The sequence below is a fragment of the Fistularia commersonii genome, chromosome 6 (genome assembly GCF_037954325.1).
Source record: "Fistularia commersonii isolate RoL2024-O1a breed Wild chromosome 6, RoL_Fcom_v1.0, whole genome shotgun sequence".
NCBI lineage: Eukaryota > Metazoa > Chordata > Actinopteri > Syngnathiformes > Fistulariidae > Fistularia > Fistularia commersonii.
The window spans coordinates 7,588,316-7,611,725 of record NC_141289.1 but is presented as its reverse complement, the minus strand read 5'-3'; the positions used below and the strand labels follow the sequence as shown (position 1 = coordinate 7,611,725).

The following is a 23,410-nucleotide window of genomic DNA, read 5'->3' as shown; positions in this document are numbered from 1 at the left end:
AATTAAGCTGACGTGGAGATGGGTGCTGTGTTTTTTGTATCCGACTCTCTAACCCAGACTTGGGAATTTTCCGGCCCGTTTGTTTTTTTTTATCCGGCCTGCAGAGCTATCTTTTTTTCATATTTTGATAACTATTTTCAATCAATATTGATTTTAGAAACTCCTTATTTTTTCCTGTTTTTTTAATTTTGTATGGATGATTAGATACAAAATAATCTGGACGTATATATGACCATTAATGATCTTAAAGTTGAAATAAAATGCCAAAAAATGTGAAACTGCAATTTTCATTTTTTTTATTTACATGACACCTAGTTGCCCCGTACATAAAAATTACATAAGAAATGTGTCTCGCCAGCCAAAATAATTGCCCACCCCTGCTCTAACCATCTGTATAGAAATATCTCGTTGTCCTAAAAGCTCACCACTCCGGTGAGCTGTCATATAATTTGGGAATGTTGCGTCATTAATCTTGCCGATGACTCCATGAGTATTATTTCCTACTGGATAATATCACATCCCCTGGACAGGAAATGAATCCCGCACGCCTGTGCGCTCACAAGTGGAAGCCCGGCTCGTCATGTTACAATTTGACAAACACCATCTGACCGAACCTGATTGGCACTTTTGCTCCCGAAACCATTCCGTGCACGGATTCGTGATGACGCTAACGTTCAACCGAGAAGCGCCAGTGTATCTGCCATGTGACGCTCCTTCCCAGCCTCCTCTGTCTGCACTGACTTCCCAGCTTGAAAGAATGTCATGTTTTATTTCAGCACTCTGCAGGCTCCACACCAGAGGAGGGGGGGGGGCAGTGTCGCCAAACTATCACATGCTTAGGTAACAACGCACAAACACATACGAGTCTTCATCGATGCAGAAATCCCTCAACACACACAAACGGGTTGCTTGAAGGAGTGGGTGGAGACAGGATCGCAGGGGTCCACCATCTCAGGTGGTCTTCGCCCGAGGATGACTTCCACATGCAGACAAAAACAGACGGGAATTGAACCGCCCACCTTGCTACTCTACCAACCCAGCCGCAGCCGGCCCAAGCAGACGATACCCACTGCACTGGCATCCATCCGTACATCCCCTGTTCATCCTACTCAGGGTTGAAGGGGATGCTGGAGCCTATCCAAGCTTAGATGAGAGAGACAACCATTTTCTCTTTTGTTCTTACATCTGTATGACATTTGAATGACAGTGAATGGTTGCAAGACTCTTCAGAGACGTACAACCATTCATTCACTCACTCATTCACCCATCATATGGAGCCCTTTAACCACCCATTCACACGCTATCTGATATCTACAGAACCTCCTGCATGTGTTTGGACTGTGGGAGGAAACTAGAGAATCTGGAGGAACCCTGCATAGCCAATAGGAGAACATAGAGATTCCACACAGAAAGGCCTCCCTTTGGGAATCCAACCAGGGACCTTCTAGCTGTGAGGCAGAGGCGCCAACCGCTGCACCACCGCGCCGCCCACTAGTTGACATGCAGGAGAACAAAAAGCCGTTCTGTTCTCTTTCATATTCCAATTTCAACACCATGACGAACAGCCGATTACCACTCTTCCTCTCCAGAATGGATCTAATAAAGGAGGATGAGTGTGATAACCGAGCACTCCCCTCCTCGCTGCTGCTGTGATCATTGCCCTGCAGACAGTAATCGAAGGGCAGCCTTCACACCGGCGCTCCAAAAGTTATTTATAAACGGTGAGACTTTGAATCTAAGTATATACATACACAAACACACACATGCAACTCCATGCAAACAGACCCTGGCAACTTGCGACACCCACCCACCCACACACACTCACACAGTTTAAAGTACAGTTTGTGTGCATGTCCACATGACCTGTATTTAATGTGCAACAACTTTCACCCCGAAGCAGCGTTAGGAGAGTAAATGCGAGGTCGCGATGACGTGCTTGCACATACACACATGTGTTTTTAATGCAAAGCAAGCGAGTCTTTAAGATGTTTGCGGGCTGAGAGGGCAGAAAATCCAAACCCTCCGGCGGAGGCGGCTTGTCACGTGAAGGGTTCGTGGAAACGTGGGGATGTAATAGCTGCAGCCTCATTAAATCAATGTGGAGCTTCTGTGGAAAGTAGCGACCAGATCCCGGTGGAAACACCAGAAATGAGGCCCATTTCTCCAAAATAACGCCGGGGTCGCACGACTTTCTGGCGCACCAAGTCGTAAACAGACGCCAGAGCAAAGAAAACAAAGCTCGCCGTCAGGAGGTTGAGCTTCTCTTCTGCTTTCTATTTGAACGGCTCTTAATTCGCTTCTTTGTCCAGCTCCGGCCTCGTGCAACTAACCCGGAACAGGACAACAGTCGTGCACATGTGAGGCCTGATATTGTCGGAGCCCGAAAAATGAAGCGTTCCCGTCGGAGGCGGCGGCTTCCTGTCCCCCGCTGTGAGTATCCAGTTGGCGTAACGCCGGGAGCCAGTGATCCGATGGGATGTGACAGGGCTCCGCCAGCGAGGCCGCTTTACTCAAACAACACTCCGGGGTTCACAGCCAAGGTTCAGCCGGGTCCGTTTGGGGGACGCCAAACCACGAAAAACGTCCTCGAGATCGGAACTCGTCCTGCAACACACACACACATTTCAACGCTACAAGGAAACAAACGGACAGAATGGGATTCCACACCTCGCCGCGCAGCATTCGGGGACCTCCCTTCGGAGCGGCCACGCTCAGGTGTAAACACAGATGTGATATAATCGAAAGAACGCCGCCCCCTGTTGCGTTCAAATGCCTGTCTGGCTCACAGGAGAAGGGAGAAACGCCCACATCTTCCATCGGTCTCCTGTCCCGCCGCTAAAAGTAACCCGTGACCAGCACGATTGATCACTTTGCATCCTGGGTAAACTGTACTCTTCATCTCCGGCTACGATAAAAGATGACAATGTCATAATGACATTGTCAGACAAAAACATTTAAACATGGAGAGATACGGCCAAGATCGGGGAATGATTGAACGGCAATGTTCAGCAGCATGACGGGAAATGTAGGCCGCCGCCTCTCGGCCTCCTCTAAGTGCCCAAATACTTCTTCGAGTGTGACGTGTCACTTCCTGTGGGCAGAGGGACGACCGCAAGGATGTGGAACGACAGCGGCTTTGTTTAAACCTCGAGCTTGTTTGTTCGGTCGAATCCCACACATTTCCCATGATAAGGTGGCGGAAGCCCAGCGGGCGGCACCGGCATCCACGACCAGTTCGGCCCAGAGAGCTTATTTTTGTCTGCTGTTGCACGTCGTGAGCTTTGACTCGCACAAAAGCAGGCAGGAAGCGCGGATGGCGAGCTGGGAATCAAATACCAGGCTAGAAATAGGCTCCAAGCACTTGAGAACCCCCACAGCATACCCCGACCCCCCGGCGAGTGGTAGGTTAGTGGTGAACAGGAAACTTCAGCAGGACCAGGCATCTCTTTCCTCGAGGGTCCTGGCGAGCCAGAGCGAACAAAACACAAATAAATTAAAAATAAATAGAGTCAGACCCACCCTGAGCTGGTTACAGCACAGCAGGTTGTGTGTGTTTATTCACTCCAGCTGAGGCTGTGGACGGACCAAGTGCCAGAGACGACTGCAAAACATGTTTGCACACACACACACACACACAAACACACACACAAATTTATACATACATACATGCACACGCACGCACACGCACACACACACCCCTCCCAGTTTATTGCACGCATTCTAATCCGGGTCAGATGAAGCTGTGTGTGTGTGTGTGTGTGTGTATGATGCCCTGATATTCTAGGATTGATCTGATTGTGAGAGTAGCTGTGTGCGTGCATATATGTCTGCATTGCATATATGTGTCTGCATGTGCGTGTGCGTGTTCGTGCGTGCACGCACAGGTGGAACCACCGTTGGCTTCACCCCCCCGGTCCCCCCGCTCAGGCTTCTTCCCCCGGATAGTGACTCGTACCGCGGCCAGCGTTGGGTCGCCCCTCGCCGGGCCTCCGTTCATCCCCGCCCGCCGGTGAACCCCGGACCCGGGTCGCCTGCCCGCCCGCCTAGCCGCCGCTTGGACACGAACGGACCCCGGTCGGCGGGTCCACACCCGGCGGAGCCGCACTCACCTCCCGCCCGGCCGAGGATCTTAGCGGCGGGTCCGGGTCGGCCCGGCCGGTCCGGGGCTCAGGGCCGGCGGGGCTCCGCGCGGCCCGGCCCGGGCTGCGGCGCTCCGTCAGCCGCCGCCAGCGCCACGATCCCCGGGGCGCAGCGTCGCCGCCTCCCGGCTGCAGAACACGCACGACTCCGATCCAGACAAAAACAACAACAAAAAATAAAATAAAATCACCGAGCGGAGTGTGTTTCCTCCGGCCGTCCGCAGCAGGATCAGCCGCTCATCGGCTCCGTATCCCGGCCGGATCACCGCCCCTCCGCCGCCACGCTGCACCGCCCCGGCCTGGGGGACGTCCGCCGCTGAGCCGCGCTCCCGGCGCCGCTCGGAGACTCCAGGGAACCGCGGGACCTTCCGATCCGGCCGATCTGACCGAGCGGCTCGGCATCAAAATAACTACTTTAACCCCGCCAGCTTCCTCCTCCTCCTCCTCCTCTTCCTCCCCCTACCTTTGTGTGATGCTATCCAAGCGGAGGCGTCGGGGCCCGCCGGGGTCGGCAGACGCGCTCCAACGGGTCGGTGTCGCTTCTAACGAGGTTTCTCCAGAAAACGAGGCAGAACTTTTCTGGGTTCCTTCCCTCGAGACTGGTGGAGAACTGACATCCTCCCACAGTTTCCCATCTTCTTCTTTATCCTAAATGCAGATTGGTGTTTGGAGCTGGATCTTCTGAGATGCCTAACAGTGAGCGGGTAAAGGAAGATCAATAAGGTCTTGCATCGTGATATTCGGTCGCATAAAGATTCATTAATCCATTCATTCATTCACGATACAAACCGCTCATCCCTCAGTCAGGGCGGTGGGGAGGCTGGAGCCTCTCAACAATTTCCTTCGGGATAAATAAAGTTGTTCTCATCATCTCATCTCGCAGCTGCCATTGGAAAACAGGAGGGGTTTATCCCGGGCCACAAATGGACAATTCAAAACCATTCACCTTCATTCACACTCCATAGATATTCAACTGTTCACCGTCTCATTCAAGCAACACAAAGATAAACAACCATGAAACAGACATTTCATGAAATCAACGTCATCCTGTCAAGATTAAGTTGTTTTGGAGATAAAGTCAGACTGAGATGGTTTGGACGTGGATAGAGGGATGGTGAAGATCTGTGTAGAAGAGCACTGAGGTTGGAGGAGGTCTAGAAGAAGACCAGAGAGGTTGGTGGATGGAGGAACAGAGGACAGGAAGAGAGAAGAGTTAGATGGAGGCAGAGGATTGGCTGTGACTTGAAAAGGCCCAGAAAATAGCTCCCATTGAAACAAAAATATATACCTCATCCGATCCTTGAAGAACATCCTCAGGTAAAACTTCTTCATCACATTGGAGGAGAGGGTGGCGCTTTCAGGGATCACAGTAAACCCGGAGGGCGGGGGGTTGTGACGTGGCGATGCTTGAGATGCTGGCCTAGATGCGGCGCGGTGACCCGGGAGGGGAAAGACGATTGAAGCAGACGGTCGGGACGACAGAGATGGAGGGATTTGGCAAATAATCCCGTGTCCCTAATCCACCCCCCCACCCGACAACAACACACTGCCTGCTTTTTGTCACATCGCTGTGATCACCTCAGGAGACGGGGACAAAGGAAATCAGAGGGGTTCCTTTTATTTATAAAGATATGTATAAACATACCAAAAAAAAATTCTGCGAGATTCTCATTTACAAAATGTACATCTTTAAAAACTATAAAGGGACGAAAGTGTATTTACATGATAATTACATGTCCGTTACGCGCTGGGATTCTTTACTTCCAGCTTCAGTTCTCAGAACGTAACATGATCAAACCCAAACAATGCATTCCATCATCTATTCTTTATCCATACAGCTTACTCTCCAGGGAACAAGAGGCTGGGTTCACCCTGGACCGGTCCACCACAGGGCCACATACAGAGACAACCAATTCTCCTGTCACACAGATAAACAACCTCATTTCGACATATGGCCATTCACCCTCTCATTCACAAGTCAGAGATACAACCATTCACCCTCTCATTCGCACACCATACAGACATATATATAACCATTGGCTCACTGATTCATACATCATGTAGACATACAGTCATTCAGCCACTGATGCACATCTGAGATCATCATATGGGAGCCTTTCACCATTCACTCATTCTTTCATTCGGCATATAGACGTACATTCATTGAGACACTCACTCATAAGTCCTATAGAGGTGTAAGTGCCGACTACTGTGCCAGAGTGACGCAAAAACTCTTGACACAAAATCAATACATACACGTTCGTGTGTGTGCGTGTGTGTGTTAGTTCTCCATCTGGTGTGTTCACACGACGCAGTGTGTGTTGATGAGCTGCCGGGCCAGGTCCATGTTCCCGCTGCTCTGGTAGATGAGGGCCAGGTTGAAGGCGATCTCCCGCTTCAGATCCACCTGATCCTCGGCGATGCCCTGTGGGGACGATGAGGAGGGTCGAAGTCACCTTTGCACTCAGCATCCAGGGTCCGCCTGCACTCTTGACGGCTTCATCTCATCGCGAAAAATACCCGACACGGGGGCAGCGAGCGGACAACGGCACGCGCGGAGGAATAAAAAGAACAGGAAACAGGCCAAAAGAAGGCACTGGAATGCGGCGTGTGTTTACATTGTGTCTATTGTTCCTCCAAGATGGACGCCATGCTATTTGTGGCCGCTGTTCTCTCAGTGCAAACCCTTCCGACCCACAACGGAAGTTCACATACGGACACAATGGTTACTGGAGTCGCGGCACACCCCCGTCATCTCAGTCATTTCGTGTAAGCCGGTCGTCTTACAATCTTAGCACAGTTGTTAGTTCAGTCTTCACCTGGACAATATCAAACATGTCTGATATTATCACCGGTCTTTGTGTTACGTCACCGTGAGGACTGAGTCAACAACCAATAGATTTGCTCCAACAAAACCAGAAACCGCTACCAGCATTGTGGGAAAAGAATCTAGTTGTAATTTTCACCTAGTCTTTTCAAAATCTTTACAAAGTCTGTTGATGTAAGAGCCACAGTCTCAGACTAGGTTTAGACTTAAAACTCCAAAAACTAGTCTTTAGATGTGTGGTGGTGTGAGATGATAGTTTAAAATGAGTCCTCTCAAAATCTTTGTCAAGTCTTGAGGTGTAAATCCAGCATTAGTGGGAGCCATAAAAGTGGCCTCTCCTCTGCCGTCAGATACCAAAAAGAAATAACCCATTTCCACGATTAGACTTTTCGGTCGTATTTAACAGGAGTTGTCACTCCTGCTGTAATATTAGTTTAAGGGATGTAATGATGGAGAGCACCTACGGCTGAGTAAAATGGAAGTACGGAGGAAAAACTATGCACTTGTACAGCTGTGTGTGTTTGTGTATGTGTGTGCGCTCCTACCCACCTCCAGCTTCTGTCCAGGTAGAGAGAGCGCCTTCTGGTAGTAATGTATGGCCAGGTGTGTGAGGCCCATCTGGTGCAGGGCTCGGCCCAGGTTGTACATGCTCTCCTGGCAGACGCCGCGCAGCTCCGTGTACCGCCACAGGAAGGAGAAACCCTGCAAAGAGACACAAACACACACGCGTGGTTTCAAAGACCTGTGAACAACGAAGCAACTTAAAAGTGCTAACGTGGGGGGCGTGCAGTGAAAATTACCTGCACTATCAGCGTGTGTCTCCTGGCCACGTACTTCTGGGACGCCATGTGGAAGAAGGTGAGGCCGATGAACAGGCTGTGCAGCGGGTTGTCGGGGTGCGTCTGCAGGGCCTGGATGTACTGACCTGAGGACACCAGGGAGAGGTTCTCGATGAGGGGTGTTCTCGGCGGGTCTCGTGTTGTTCAAAAGATGCTCGTACCGAGGGCGTGCTTGAAGCTCCCGGACACCATGGCGTTGTGTCCACAGAGGACGCACAGGGCGTGGTTATCCGGGTGTTTGAGCAGCAAGCGCAGGCAGAAGCGATGGTGCCGCTGGTGGTGGGAAGTTATGGTCAGCTGGGGGAGGTAAAAATAAATAAAGAACAGGCAGGTCCATTAGAGAAGAAAGAAATACTGCAGCGAAAGACAACATGGATTTCTGTGCTACTGAAAAGCACCTGGTTGAAAATATTCCAAAACTGTGGACGGTCCACGTTCTCCAGCAGCATTAACCTGTCGACAAAAAAACCTAAGAGAATTTCTTTTTTTTTTCTCACGGCATCCTTCCACGGCAGCAGAAAAGGCTCCGCCTACCGGATGTAATTGTAGGCCTTGTAATGGTTGCGGTCGAGGATGGTGGCAGAAAGCCCATAGAACTCCAGCTCCTTCCTCCGGGGCTTGATGTCGTAGAAGGAGTAGAACTCCATGGCCGAGTCCACCAGCAGCTCCGCCTCTTCGTAGCGCTTCACCTCACACAGTGTCAGCACGCAGCTCACCAGCAGCTGCCACCAGTCCTCCTTGGAGAGAACGTTGGTTTTACCTGTGGAGAAGAACCCTCCGGTCACTGCTCCAGTTAGTACTATGTTGGTGCTCAGAGTGCATCCGTACATACAGGTGATGTCCCTGTAGGCGGCCTCCTGGTCAGCCACCTCCGGCAACATGTTGACCTTCACCAGCCTCAGGTGAGTCTCGCCCGACACGGTGACGTTGCGCGCACACACTTTGGCGCGCTGCATGGCCACCTAGGAGACACAAACATCGGGGGGCCAAGGCGTCAGCCATTTATAAAAACTTTGCGACGGTTTTGAAAGCATCCCGGTGGTGCTCATTGATTTCCATTCATATCTATGATTTGCCGTTTCAACGAGAGGCTTGTGTCACCTTGAGCAGCATGGAGATCATGGTGATGGTGGTGTCCAGATAGTGGTGGATCTGCCCCTGAGTCTTCAACAGCGTGGAACGATGCAGGAGCAGCTTTAGCTCCTTCAAACACAGTGCACGTAGAGCGTTAACACTCACACACACTTGGATGAAAATGTGAGTGTCAGGGTCTCACCTTCTGCGCGGCAGACGAATCCTGAGCCAGCGTCTCGCTGTCGTACATGGACTCCAGCGCTTTGAGGGCGCATTCGGGTCGGCCGAGCTGCTGCTGCAGGGTTGCCAGGGTCAGCCGGGCCTCCAGGTGCTGCGGCGCCATCTCAACCACCTTGGTGAAGCTTTTGGCTGCGGCGTCGATGTGGCCGAGGGCCTTCAGGCACTCTGCCGGGCGGAGGGGGAGGTGAGCTTGCTTATGTGAAACAGGAAACGTGTATCGAATACAGGAGTACCTTGACTAAGGAGTTTAATTTGTTCTGTGACTGAGCTCGTAACTCAATTTGCTCATATATCGAATCAAGTTTCACAGATTAAATGAATTGAAAGCTATTAATCAATTCCAGACCCACGGTTTTGTTACTTAACAAATAAAACTGTACTTTACGAACAACAAATACTATGTTGATAATAATAATTCATAATAAATGAAAATGTAAAGAAATAAACTGGTGTTATTGTGTGTATTTTACCAGAAGAGGTTTTAGTGTATTTCCAGAGTTCTTCCTTTAGTGCTCTATTAACTTAATCCTACAATGTGTTGCTAAATGTATCTTGCACAATTTTGCTACACTTTATGTCAAAACTTCATTTAGTGGCGGAGTGAATGTCACTCCTCTTTTTAAAATGCTCAATCCGGTCCACAACACACGCACCTCGCTCAGGTTTTTTCATATTTTCTCTGGGCTACCTAATGGCGGGTGGGGTGTCCCACAATCTTAAAACACCGCTTCACGGACAGCCATGTTGGTGTCGAACTCTGACTCCGAACTCAGATCTGGGCTCGAATCACAACGCAAAAAATCCATCTCAGAAAACTCCTGAGTTGAAACATTCATAAGTCAAGGTTTCCACTGTATCTTTGATCCATCGACAGAGATGCTACAGCATTTGTGTTCGAACTACAGTGTCTGAACTCCACATCTAGCTCGGAGCATCACCTGCGTGCCGCAGCCAGACGACAGCCAGGTTGTACTTCTCCGAAATGATGAGCGACGACAGCAGAGGCAGGGCGGACAGGTACTTGCCCTCCTCCAAATAGGCCTCGGCCACGTCCAGGTAGAGGTCTCCGATCTCCTCTGGACTCTGCTCCATCAGCGACGACACCAGGCCCTTGGAGGTCCGGGGGAAGCGAGGAAATAAATGAGAGGAAATGTAACCCCTGTTTGGGCCATTGAAACGATCGCCGTATAAACAGAGAATACCTCCACAGATGCGTGGACACGCAGGTGGATGAGGCAGACGATCAGCTTGGCCTTCAGATCCACCGGGACGCTGTCTGGAACCTGGACATCTGTCATTTCCACTGAACACACACACACACATGCACAGAGTTCCTCAATTAGCAACATTTGGTCCTTACAGTTCAAGCTGAAGATGACACATCCCACGTGGGAGGAGAGCAGTGAAAGTGTTCTGGGAGAAGAATGGAGGCGTGAAGCCTCTCGGAGCAAAGCCGAAATGTTAACAAGGGGAGAACAAATCAACGCAGCTTTGTCTTGGGCAATTCAGCACAGGTCGGAAACACGTTTGGTGTTTCGCTGGATTGCTTTACAAATTTAAGGGAAAGAGGGGAAAAAAAAGCAGGCGGCCATTTAGTGCCTCCTGGCAGATAATTAGACCGAACTGAAGCGGTGAGCTGTGAATTTGTTGGGATCTGTCCGAAGGCTGAGACATTTCAATTAAGATCTGATGGGAAATGGTTTGGAAAAATGGGGAAATCAGACATTTGTAAGAAAAGAATTGGCAGAGGAGCTGGAGATTCTTCAGGAGGAGCGTTGTCTCATGACCATCTAATTTCCTCTACGTCATCACATTGGGGGGTCGCCTCTCAAACCTACCTCTGCTCTCCGATGGCACTTCCTCCATCGTCTTGGGTTCTGCACCTTCCTCGCCGGTCTTCTCCTCGGTCTCAGCCGGCTTGTCTTCTATGTTCTCCTCTTGCGTTGGAACCGCTGTGTCTGGCTTCGGCTCATCTTTGACCGGGACTACACCCGCGAACCGGACCAGGACCTGGAACCAACACCAACAACATCTCCGATGAAGCAGACAGGAGACACACACACACCACACATGTACACACAGTCCTCTACCTGAAGGGCCTTGTTGTACTGGTGGTTTGCAATGTGGAGCTCAGCCGCCATGTTGATGATGTCGTCACTGACAAGGTCGGGGTGCCGCTCCAGGGCATCCTCGACCACGCCGAGAGCCGAGGGCAAGTCGTTGCTCTCGTAGTAACTCCTGAGGACACACACACATGTACAGTGTCCCATGTTTAGCACCTTCCTGTCAGAACATCACCCTGGTCACAGAACTTCATCTGCTGCGCCACAGACACACTGATGCACATTTTACCAACGTGGAATCTAATTTTTGGTTGTTTCTTTATAAATAGTAGCTATTGGCTTAAAAGATAACGCGAGGGCTGCACCAGTGCACAGACTGTCCAACAGAGGGTGCTCTGAGTGCACTGTCATCAGCATTAGTGAATATTCAAGATAAGTTAAAGTACTGATGTTCCTTGACCCCGACACAGAGGGTGACTTTATTATTCTGTGTATTTTTTACACGGTTTTTACACGGTTGATGAAGGCATCTCACACCTCTTCAGAGACTGCAGGTTCTTGTAACATATAGCAGGTCTAAACCGTATCATCTTTACATATTTATATCGACTCAAAGGACACTTTTGATGCTGATGCTCAGGCCTTTGGAGCTTGGAATGACTCCTCAACCTGCACCCCATTATGAAAAATCTGACAAATGGAAATGAGGGCCATTATTCCAAAAACAAATTGTTATCGGCTCTGCAACGGTAGCAGAGCCTTGAGGCAATCCAGAACCATCTTCAGTTACGGCAATAACAAGGACTTCTGACCCACACAGAACCCCGACCATGGGATCATACGGCAGATGTTGATCACCGCAGCTTGGAAAATTCCTTTTTATGCAGTGTGTTCAGAGGCAGACACAAGTGCTGTGTTAGAACGGCAAAGCTGCTGAATTTCTCTCTTGTTGAAGCTAAATTAAAAAAATTATAGACTTACCATAAATTACGAGATTAATTCATTCTGTGACCTAGCCGGTAACTCAATTTGCGCAGACATCAAATTACATTTCCTCATTGAAATGAACTGAAATGCCACTAATCAGTTCCAGGCCCCCAGTTTAAATATCTGTTTTTGAATAAGAAAAATGTACTTTAAAAATAAAGATTGATATATAAAAAAGACGATGTACAACTAGAATTATTAAGTGTATTTATCCTGACTATCTGACAATATCCATGAACTTAACTTACTGGCCCCACACTTCAAATTACAATCTTCTTCTTCTTCTTCTTCTTTCGGCTTTTCCTGTCAGGGGTCGCCACGGCGAGTCAACCTTCTCCATCTAACCCTATTCTCTGTATCTTCCTCTCTCACACCAGCTACCTTCATATCCTCTCTCACTACATCCATAAATCTTCTCTTTGGTCTTCCTCGAGACCTATTGCCTGGCAGCTCCAATTCCAGCATCCGTCTACCAATATATTCACTATCTCTTCTCTGTACATGACCGAACCATCTCAGTCTGGCTTCTCTGACCTTCTCTCCAAAACATCGAACATGTGCCGTCCCTCTGATAGACTCATTCCTGATCCTCTCCATCTTGGTCACTCCCGAAGAGAACCTCAACATCTTCATCTCTGCAACCTCTAGTTCTGTCTGCTGTCTTTTGGTCATTGGAACAGTTTCTAGTCCATACAGCATCGCTGGTCTCACCACTGTCTTGTATACCTTTCCTTTTATTCTGGCCGATAGTCTTCTATCACATAGTACCCCTGACACTTTTCTCCACCCATTCCAACCTGCTTGGACCCGTCTCTTCACCTCTTTTCCGCACTCTCCGTTGCTCTGGACTGTTGACCCTAAGTACCTGAAATCCTCCAGCTTCTTGATCTCCACTCCCTGTAGCCTCACCGCTCCACCCGAGTTCCTCTCGTTCACACACATATATTCTGTCATGCTGCGACTAACTTTCATTCCTCTCCTTTCCAGAGCATACCTCCACCTCTCTAGATTTTCCTCTAACTGTTGTCTGCTCTCACTACAGATCACAATGTCATCCGCAAACATCATGGTCCATGGGGATTCCTGTCTAACCTCATCTGTCAGCCTATCCATCACCATTGCGAACAAGAAGGGGCTCAGAGCTGATCCCTGATGGAGTCCCACCTCCACCTTGAACTTCTCGGTTACCCCTACAGCACACCGTACCCGTGTCTCACAGCTAGCATACATGTCCTGCACCAATCTAACATACTTCTCTGCCACTCCAGACTTCCTCATACAATACTTCAAACACTTCAAATTACAATGTATTGCTAAATATAACCTGCACACTTTGCAACACTTTATGTTTAAACTTCATTTAGCGACAGAGTGAACACCGCTCCTCTTTTTAAAATGATCAAACTTTCCCTAACTGGCTTTGAATTACTTTTTCGATGCCTCTTCCATTGACGTTGCTGATGTCTGCTGCACCAAATCCCTGTAAATGTCTCCTGTGTTCTCACAGATGATGCTCTCTGTCACGGTATCTCACTGAACACAACCTCTTCATTTCTTCATGGACAAGTCCATTACACGCACACCTCACTGCGGGTTTTTCCCATGATTTTTTCTGAGTTACCTGTGCATTCCGCTGTCTTTAAACACCACTTCACTAACAGCAGTGGCTACGTCAGTGTCAAACATTGCGTGCTCTTAACCGGGCTCAGATCACTTGTAATGGCTCAGATCTCGGACAATTTGTAACTCAAGTCAACTCACAACACTCAAAGTCAAGGTTCCACTGTCATAAATAAAATAATCCGTCTTTCATCCCTCTTTCTAATCACCCTCACTTAGCAGCACAGTTTTCTAAATGTGTGTGAGTGTGTGTACCATACTTGGCCATGTCCTTGGAGAGCTGCATGAAATGCTCTCCATCCTCCATGGGCAGCAGGGCCAGGATCTTGCGGTAGCCATCCATGCACTGCTTGTGCTCGCCCAGGCGCATGTGGAGGCTGGAGCGTTCCCACAGGTAGCGTACGTTTGTGGGGTCGTATTTTATGGCTGCGGAGGGGAGAGGGGAACAATAGCTCTGCAATTTCATGTCCTCAGAAACCTGTTCAGATACTGTCAGGCTGAATAAGGACTGACCTTTGGAATAACAGACGATGGCCTGTCGGATGTTGTCCTGCTCCAGAGACATCTCAGCGAGGCGGATCCACTCCTCGCAGTCGGAGGGGTTGAGGTGGGCCGCGATCAGACTGAACTGCAGTGCCTTGTCCATGTCCTCATCGTCCTCATAGATCATAGCCAGCGTGGAGAATGGCTCGTATGCCAGGGGAGCTGAAGAAAAAGAAGAAGAAGATGATGTGACTCAAGCCGCCGAGTAAGCAAAACCTGAGTGGGAGGTGAAGGTAAAGACGACGACACACACCCTGTCGTATGATCTCCATACACATGACAATGGCGTCCTCCTTCTCTCCTCTGGCATAACGGATGTTGGCCTCCCCCATGAGGCCCCTCAGGGCTCGAGGCAACTTGCTGCGTTTGCAGCGCTCCTGCAAGATTTGGGGGAGAAATTGTCAATCTTCTCCACCAACATTTTTAGAAAGTATATATTTAACAATACTTGGCTGACCTTCATCATCTTCTTGTTTTCACGGTTCAGCTCCATCTCCAGCGCGAACACATCCCCCACTGTCATGTCCTCCTCCTCATCTTCTGCCTCAAATTTCTCCCTCCTGTCCCGCCGCCTCCGCCTCTTCGCCGGCACTTCAACCTTCGTCCTAGACCCTTTCTCCTTCTCCTCGTGGTCCACCATGTAGTCCTCATCGTCTTCGTCATCAACATAGCTCATGGTGTCCTCCTCTTCTTCTGAAGATGCGGGTTCTGGAGTTCCTTCCAGCATTGAGGCAAAGGCCAGCTGGACCCCTGGGCTGACCCCCTCCTCTGAAAAAGTACAGGAGCAATGCCTTCAATTACCCTCAGCTCATTGCAGCATTTTTTTCCTTGTGGAGCAATGGTTCTTTACTGTGGCATTTGTTGAAATCATGATGTCATAACATCTTCTGAACCATCGGGGGTCACCACAATCAATCATCTAACCTTCTCCTCTGCAGAGGACCCAGTCCATCCTCCTCACTCCCATACCGAACCTCGATAATGTCAATAAGTGATAATAATAAGCCTTTAAACTGAAGCACCTGAAGGATATCTTCTCAATGTTATTATCACAAATCTACGTTAGCTGCACAGTACCCCCTTATCAATAACGCTACCTTACCAATTGTACACATTTAGCATCTACAGTGAGGAGGCTGAGCTTACCGATTTTGACCGGAAAGTTTGCCGAGGTGGAGGGCTGGGCTTCCTCCTCCGCATCTTCGCCGCCTTCCGCCTCTTGAGCAGTTTCCTAAAATGGGAACGGAAAGGTGGACCGTTGCTGTCACGAAAAACTGATTTACCCGACCCTGTGGACCGCAGACGCCTGCTCGCCGCCGTTAGCTCGATTAGCTCCGGCGGCTAGCTAGTGTCGTCACGCGTCAAGTTTCAAGTCGCCACTACAATTTGATATTTACCGCCGATTTCCTCTCGTCCCTCCGCTTGTCGAATTCCTCAAAGGTGATCCTGCCCTCCAGGTAGTCGATGAGCTCCGCGCTGAAGCCGGACATGTCCGCTTTTTGCGTGTGTTTCGCCTTGTTTAAACGCTGTCAACCAGCAGCATCACCGCCGCGACGACAAGCTAGCAGCTGCACATAAACACACCGGCTAGTCATGACAAGACAACGGTGGATCACGTGACTTACAAATTCTTCCGGGTTTACGGCTTTCAAAAGGACGATTGAAAAAGTGGAAATGTTGATATCTAGTGGTTACATGGTGGTACTGACAGGGTCAACGTTTTAAAACGTCCACTCACTTTATTTCTCTTTGAAACCCTTTAAAAATGTCCTTTTTGTCTCAAAATTCATTTGGATATTGTAATAAACGCGATTTGTTTGGCAAAAGATTTGTTTGGCAAATTTCTTTATTTTACCTGTTAATTGATCACATGATGTGTAAAGTCTTTTGTTTTTCACAAATATGACTTTTTTATTTTATTGATTATTTTAAATCTGTATTTTCTGTATATGTATATTTTTGTACGGTGTCCTGAGTGCAGACTAAGGCGCCTTAAATAAAATTGATTATCATTATTATTATTAAAATCTATCGCTGACCCTGAAATCTGCCCCCTTTGATGGATTGAAAATTGTTAAAAATCATGAATATCGTAACTCTCTTAAAATAATCGCCCAAATTATTTTTTTTACCCATTTTTTTTTTTTTAATGCCTAAATCATCTCCTCATGATGCTGACCACCTCTGGCAAAATTGCCTACATCCTCAGTTAAACAGATTGTGCCATTCTACCCCTTTAGTAGAAATTGCCTATGTCAAGAGTGTGTCAAATGGTTCAGTTTTTTGTGTTTCCTGAAAAATCAGAAAAAGTGACTTAGGCGATTATTTTAAGAGGGCAACGATATGCTTATTGGAACACAAATGCATCAGTTCACATCATTAATTCTATCCTGGCAATGAGGCTGCTTCGGAGCTGCCTGGGATGCCCAGTGATCAAAGTTTTACGTCGAGGGCGTCACATCGTTTGATGTTCACTTGTTAACTCCTCGTGCGTCTCTCATTTTTCCAGATGGTGACGGAAACCAAAAAACATCTCTTGATGCCGCTGTCAACATGAGAACAGGGGTATTTTAATGAAGGAAATCTGACCCACATCTCTCTGACATGAATCTGAGAGGAATCTAGAATTCAGGTCCCATAATTTACTCATACCAACAATGAGAGGCATCATGAATCTGTGCAACCCTTGTTCAGCAAGGAAGAAACACATTGTTTGCGCACATTTCTGCTGGTGTCTGCTTTGGGAACCGGCTAGATAAAAACCATCTGTGAGAAGAAACAAGTTAAAAAAAAAAATCATTTATCATCTATACCACTTAAGCTACCCATAAATTAAAAGACTTTGGAAAAAAAAAACCTGCTCACATCTAAAGACTAGTTTTTAGAGTATAAGTCTCAGCGTAGTCTTGAGACCAAAGACTGCGATAATATCAAGTTATATCACGCTTGATATTGTCATAGCCCAAGACTAGGAAAGGACTGATCTAAAACTGCTCAGGTTACCACCTTATACTTAACAACCAAGTTACATGAACGCGCTGCCAATCTGATAAAATGTCCTTCTGACTTTCAGTTTTTAGTCTGCGACCATGAAAATTGTTGGGTCTGAGCTCAGCACTGGAGTCTATCTTGCTGTTGTTGGGCCAGAGCTGGGGTTTACCCTGCACTGGTCAATCAGGGTCATGTATAGAGACACACAACCATTCATCCTTTCATTCATGCAGCATTTCAAGACATACCTCAGATAACTCTTCTGCTGTGCTTCGTGTCCATGGCGATGAGGATGTTGTTGGTTTGATTTACATAAACCAGATTCTTCAGATCCGTGGTTTGTTCATGCTGGATTCACTGATGTGCTCCAGAAATGCCATTTGTTGTCTTTGATACATGCATTTCTTTGTCTCCACCCGAGTGGAGAGCAGCGACTGTCACTCCTGCAGAGTGCGCAAAGCCCATGGAGACGAACGGTGTTTATGTCAACGGTGGGCCACACAAATAAATATTTCACAACATTCCCGTCTTTGTCGTTGTCAGGTCCATTTGGATTTGGACTGTTTGAGAAGAAAAGTATAAGGCAAGGTGGCTCCGGAGAAGTTCCCTGGTTAGATTCCCACAGGCCTTTCTATGCATCTATGTTCTTCACGTGTCTACATGGGGTTCCTCCAGGTGGTCCGGGTTCCTCCCACTGTCCAAACACACGTAGCAGGTTCATTGGAGAGCCTGAAATGCCAGATGCTTGAGAGTGAGAGTGAATGAGAGGGTGAATGGTTATATCTCTATATGTGATCCTGCAACGGATCCAGGTTGAACCTCTTGGCCAATCGCAGCTAGGATAGTCTGCAGCACCCCTGCGACGCTAAGTGCAGGATTTGCAGTCTAGGTAATGAATGAATGAATGAAAGTATCGGACACACATTTATACTTTGTCCAAAAAAATACCTCAGAGGGATCCTGAAGTTAATTCTGTATTCATTCAAGTGATTGTTCAAATAGCTGCTGGCGTGCAGGGAGAGGTGTGTGTTTAATCTGCGGCTGCACACACACCTGCCACCAGATAAATCAAATTTAAGTCAACTTGTTTTCCCCTTTTTTTTGCCGCACAATCAAACACGCCTCACTCGGCTCATGTGACCCACTTTCACCCCCCCCCCACCGCCCCCACCCCCGCCTCTCCGGCGCAGTATCACAAAAATACTTTAGAGAATAAAAGTGCAGCTCAAGCGTCCATAATTTCAAATTTGACGTGTTTGTTTTGGCAGGAACAGGCCCCAGACTTACGTCAAGAGCCCGTCTGCTTTTTCCGTGACACCCAGATCCAAAAAAACGCACGGCGGCAGCTGCTGCTCCGCGCCCGACGCTCTGGACCAGGTCCATCAGGGTGAGAGCTTTGTCAGTTCCCTCCTCTTGCATTTAAAAAAGGAGCAAACAGAGGGTTGGATCTCCTCTCGCCTTCTTTTCTTGGGGTTTCCACCCATCAGAGATCCGAGAGCCATCGGGTTTGTTTCAGAGGATCCAGAACCGTCAGACTGGCTGATGACGGATCCACGAGCTCGTGCAGGTGAGTGGAGCTTCTTCCTGCCGAACATGAACCACACGAACTTTTGTGTTTCAAGAGGAAAAGGCTGACGGAGGGTCACTCCGGGGGAGTGCGGGTTTACTTGCTCTGTGTGGGTCTGGAAGCCCAATGCTTTACTTTGACATGTAAAACCCGAATTGAACCAGGAACTTTCTATCTGTGAGGTGGAGGCACTGAATGCTGCGCAGCTGCACTGCCTTTTTGTGTGGAGTCTCCAAGTTCTCTTGGTTCCTGGATTCCTCCCACGGTCCGAAAGCGTGCATGAGGGTCACCGGAGAGGGTCTACATGTATGGATGAGTGGGTAAATGCTTGTGCGTCTCTATCTGAAATGTGAATGAAAGGGTGAAAAGGTCTCTAAATGTCTCTCGGCCAATCACAGCTGGGAAAGGCTCCAGCTCACCAGTGGCCCACTAGTGGCCCTGGCTGCAGGATGGATAGTGGTATCATGTATATAGGACTGTCTCAGAAAATAGGAATATTGTGATAAAGTTCTTTATCTTCTGTGATGCAATTACAAAAACAAAAATGTCATATATTTTGGATTCATTACAAATCAACTGAAATATTGTGAGCCTTTTATTATTTTAATATTGCTGATTATGGCTTACATCTTAAGACAACTCAAAAATCCTATTTCAAAATATTAGAATATCATGAAAAAGTAATTTTTGTTTCTTTTTTTAATTGCATTACAGAAGATAAAGAACTTTATCACAATATTCTAATTTTCTGAAACAGTCCTGTAGTGGGATAGATAACGAATGAATGAATGAATACCAAAAGTTAAACAAATATCTCTCCCAATACATAAATTTTCAGTCGGATTTGATTCCTTTTACCTTCCCCAACCAAAACGTTCATTGGAGGGTCACTCCTTCAAAACCTTTGTCAAAGACATTTGATCATAAAATCAACTGACATTGCAGATAAAAAAAACAATTTTAAAAAGTTTCCTCATCTTATATGAAACTTATTTTTGTCATTCTGCAGATCCATAATCTCCATAGTTTTGCCCTTTTTCATGGAAACTCCTTTTTACCAGCCAGATTAGGGGGTAGCTTTTCCGGAGAGTCCACGAGAGGACGTGTCTCACACACACACACACACACACACACACACACACACACACACACACACACACACACACACACACACACGCACACACGTCTCCTCGTGGGTGCAGGCGTGGGGAGAAGGGATGTTTTCTCACACCTTATCAGGAGCAATTTTCATGCTCGCTTGTCGAACATAAAGGGTCCTGCAGCCTCCCTGTCCTCCATTGCGTTGCCTGAGTGCAGGACGGCAACGTCTCCCAGGAGAAGGTGGAGATCCAGCATGTGTGCGTGTTTGCGGTGGGGGTGGGAGCTGGGGTGGGGTGGGGGGGATTGGGCTGCTGCATAAAGCTAAAGGAAAAGACGTGGCTGATTTAATGTGGGTGCAGAAGGAAGGTGGATGCATCTCATCCAGCTGTCCTGCAAAGAAACTGAACCTTCTCCATCTTGTCTTGACACACAGATTTGTCCGATTCCATTGTGTTAACACATATCTTTGGGTTAGCGATCGCTCTTTCCCCCTTTCATCGGGCCGCTCCCTCCACCTGCCTCGGTCCAACCCTCCCCTCCACATGTGACAAATGATGTCACATAATGGTTACCTGTGGTTTACGTTGGATTTCACCAGGTTTTCCGTGACAGCGGGATCATTCTGAGTCTCTCACCATGAACGCGTCCCTGTCTGGATGCTCCGCCGCCATGCCGTACGGCTACCAGCCCCGTCTGAAGTGGCTCTACATCGCGATAGAGTTCATCATTGCCGCTCTGGCCATCACGGGCAACCTGCTGGTGTGTCTGGCCGTCACACGCAACAGGAAGCTGCGAACGGTCACCAACTATTTCCTGGTGAGAGAAAACCTTCAAGCCGACACGTATCTCGGGGGGGGGGTTCACGAAGATCTAAAGCGGTGTGTGCGAAGGTGTCCCTGGCGGTGGCCGACATCCTGGTGGGTTTGGTGGCCATCCCCAGTGCGGCGCTGACGGACGTGGGCCAGCCTCATCACAACATGCCCCTCTGCCTGGTGCTGCTCAGCATCCTCCTGGTGCTCACCCAGGTACATCTTCACAGATCTAACGTCTTCATCCATCTAACCGCGCATCGTCTAGATGTTAAAATATATGGTATATATATACACTGCTCAAAAAAATAAAGGGAACACTTAAAAAACACATCCTAGATCTAAATGAATGAAATATTCTTATGAAATACTTTGCTCTTTACACAGTCGAATGTGCTGACAACAAAATCACACAAAAATGATCGATGGAAATCAATTGTATCAACCCATGGAGGTCTGGATTAGGAATCACACTCAAAATTAAAGTGTAAAAACAAACTCCAGGCTGATCCAACTTTGATGTAATGTCCTTAAAACAAGTCAAAATGAATCTGTGTTGCTTCCCGAGTGGACACTATGATTTCACAGAAGCGTGATTGACTTGAAGTTACATTGTGTTGTGCAAGTGTTCCCTTTATTTTTTTGAGCAGTATATATAGTTAAATATAACCGTGTCTGTCAACGCATTTTCCAGAGCTCCATCCTCAGCCTGCTGGCGGTGGCTGCCGAGCGCTACATAGCCATCCTCCTGCCCTTCCAGTACCAGCGAGTCATGAGCCCTCGCAACGCCTGGCTGGCGGTGCTGCTCACTTGGGGCCTGGGCGCCATCTCGGGCTGCGTGCCGCTCATGGACTGGCGGCGACAGCCGGCGGACTCTGTGTAAGAGCGAATGAGAGGGTGAATTAAACGGGTGACGGAGTGATTGACTTCTTTCTTCTGTTCCTTAGCTACTGCATCTTCACCTGCGTGGTGGACATGAGCTACCTGGTTTACTTCAACTTCTTCTGCTTCCTCCTGCTGCCACTGGCCGCCATGTTGGTCATCTACAGCCAGATCTTCCTCACGGTTCGCAGCCAGCTTCGACGCATCGCCGTAGTGACGGCGGCCGCCCGGGACGAGGACGTCGGGAGCGCTCGGGAGGGCGTCGGAGGCGGAGCGGCGACGGGAAAAGGAACCGAGAGCAAATGCGAGGAAGCGAAGGTTGGACGTGAAGCTGGAGGGCGGGGCTTAAAGGTGGGCGGGGAATGGTCCAGCGTCCAGTCCGTCATCTCCACCGACGCCACCGCCATCTTCTCGAATTCCGCTCTGGGTCCCAGGGGGCCCAATCTGGCCAGAACCAGAGCGCGCACTTGCCACGAGCTCCGCAAGGCCCACTCGCTCTTCCTCATCCTGTTCCTCTTCATCGTGTGCTGGTTCCCCATCCACCTCATCAATTGCGTCCTGCTCTTCTGCCCGCAGTGTAAGGTGCCCATGACGCCCACTCTCGGCGCCATCTTGCTTTCCCACGCCAACTCGGCCATCAATCCCATCCTGTATGCCTACAGGATGCGCTCGTTCCGGCGCACGCTGATCGCCATGTGGAGCTTCAGGCCCAAGTGTCCATAAAGCGGCAAATATCAACTCTCACCTCAAATATTTGGGCCAATTTACACGAAAACGATCTCATCCCGAGGAAATCCGGTTTAACGTGACCTCATGTCAGGAAACTGCTCTTCAATATTTAATTGGGTCATTTCAAGAGGGACCCGCTAACAGACGAGCGGGATCGCTAACCGTAGCTAGTGTCGGTCTTTCGGCCAAACACACGCGCAGTTTTACATATTTTTTCTCAAGTACCGTTTGACAATTTGGGAAAGCCAGAGCTCCATATTCCAGCCTGTTGATCATCAGGTGGCATCATGTGACCGGGACGTTCTGGCTGCTTCAGGTCCAGACCCTCAACTTAGCAGTGGATTCGGACGCCAACGGTTCACTTGGTCCACAGGCTTCGGTTGGAGGATGAATTTGCTGCCGAAATAACTTTTTCCTGAAGGATGGCGGCCCTGAGAGTTCATTCATTCATTCATTCATTCATCATTAATTATCTATCCCAGTCGTCATTTGACGAGAGGGGTTCCACCCTGGATCCGTGACAGGACCACATACAAACGTACAACCATTCACGGACATTCACACATCATATAGACATACACATATTCACTCGCTCGTACACACATCATGTTGAGGCATACAACCATTCACTCAATCATCCACATATCATACGACCATTAACTGTAATGTTACATAAAAAAAATAAAAAAAATAACTTAATCTGCATACAAAGAAACTGAACCATTTACACGTCTGGACAATTTAGGATCTCCAAAAAATCTGTTCTTGGATTGTGGGGGAAACCCGGGGAAAACACTCTTGATTTTAGATGTTGTTTTGCTTGGTGAATTTGTTCGCCGAAGACGTCACTGTTCTGTGTGCTTTCCTTATCAGTGTCCCACCTACAGTATCAACATTGCTGCTTCACGTGGTGCATTCAGGGAACGCTCGGGGACGAAAAACACCGCCGCTCTGAAGCCGCTTAAAAAAAGAAACAAAAAAAAAAAACAATAAAAAGTC

At 48.4% G+C, this 23,410-nt stretch overlaps 3 protein-coding genes across 3 annotated transcripts in view; 1 reads left to right on the top strand and 2 right to left on the bottom strand.

The window, feature by feature from the left end:
* hecw2b (HECT, C2 and WW domain containing E3 ubiquitin protein ligase 2b) overlaps positions 1–4,546 on the bottom strand; it is a 37,258-nt gene extending 32,712 nt beyond the window's left edge. The window contains exon 1 of the mRNA XM_086147918.1: positions 4,331–4,546. The gene's annotated coding sequence lies outside the window, so the exon portion shown is untranslated. The remainder of the gene's footprint in view (positions 1–4,330) is intronic.
* A 1,195-nt stretch (positions 4,547–5,741) lies between these two features.
* gtf3c3 (general transcription factor IIIC, polypeptide 3) lies at positions 5,742–15,940 on the bottom strand. The gene is made up of 19 exons (XM_086147463.1): positions 15,730–15,940; positions 15,479–15,563; positions 14,790–15,100; positions 14,586–14,709; positions 14,303–14,494; positions 14,050–14,215; positions 11,210–11,357; positions 10,958–11,129; positions 10,322–10,422; positions 10,058–10,229; positions 9,082–9,284; positions 8,907–9,008; positions 8,638–8,767; positions 8,340–8,565; positions 8,204–8,258; positions 7,967–8,102; positions 7,767–7,891; positions 7,516–7,668; positions 5,742–6,564 (listed from the first exon to the last, which is right to left on the bottom strand). Exons 1-19 carry the CDS (start codon positions 15,820–15,822, stop codon positions 6,442–6,444), a joined length of 2,817 nt encoding a protein of 938 aa, XP_086003589.1. The 5' UTR covers positions 15,823–15,940; the 3' UTR covers positions 5,742–6,441.
* A 2,784-nt stretch (positions 15,941–18,724) lies between these two features.
* On the top strand, positions 18,725–23,262 carry LOC147233269 (adenosine receptor A1-like). The gene is made up of 5 exons (XM_086147916.1): positions 18,725–18,890; positions 20,590–20,807; positions 20,882–21,016; positions 21,495–21,679; positions 21,748–23,262. The coding sequence occupies exons 2-5, from the start codon at positions 20,628–20,630 to the stop codon at positions 22,403–22,405; spliced, it is 1,158 nt and encodes a 385-aa protein (XP_086004042.1). The 5' UTR covers positions 18,725–18,890; positions 20,590–20,627; the 3' UTR covers positions 22,406–23,262.
* The last annotated feature ends 148 nt before the right edge of the window (positions 23,263–23,410 follow it).

What these genes read in the sequence shown, in the direction of transcription:
- LOC147233269 (XM_086147916.1), top strand. Translation starts at nt 20,628, where the DNA reads ATGAACGCGTCCCTGTCTGGATGCTCCGCCGCCATGCCGTACGGCTAC. An exon ending in TCCTCCTGGTGCTCACCCAG is followed by an intron (nt 21,017 to 21,494) that starts GTACATCTTCAC and finishes CGCATTTTCCAG; the next exon opens with AGCTCCATCCTCAGCCTGCT. An exon ending in CGACAGCCGGCGGACTCTGT is followed by an intron (nt 21,680 to 21,747) that starts GTAAGAGCGAAT and finishes TCTGTTCCTTAG; the next exon opens with CTACTGCATCTTCACCTGCG.
- gtf3c3 (XM_086147463.1), bottom strand. Translation starts at nt 15,822, where the DNA reads ATGTCCGGCTTCAGCGCGGAGCTCATCGACTACCTGGAGGGCAGGATC. An exon ending in GTGTCCACGCATCTGTGGAG is followed by an intron (nt 10,230 to 10,321) that starts GTATTCTCTGTT and finishes CGGACCTCCAAG; the next exon opens with GGCCTGGTGTCGTCGCTGAT. An exon ending in GACACACGCTGATAGTGCAG is followed by an intron (nt 7,669 to 7,766) that starts GTAATTTTCACT and finishes GTCTCTTTGCAG; the next exon opens with GGTTTCTCCTTCCTGTGGCG.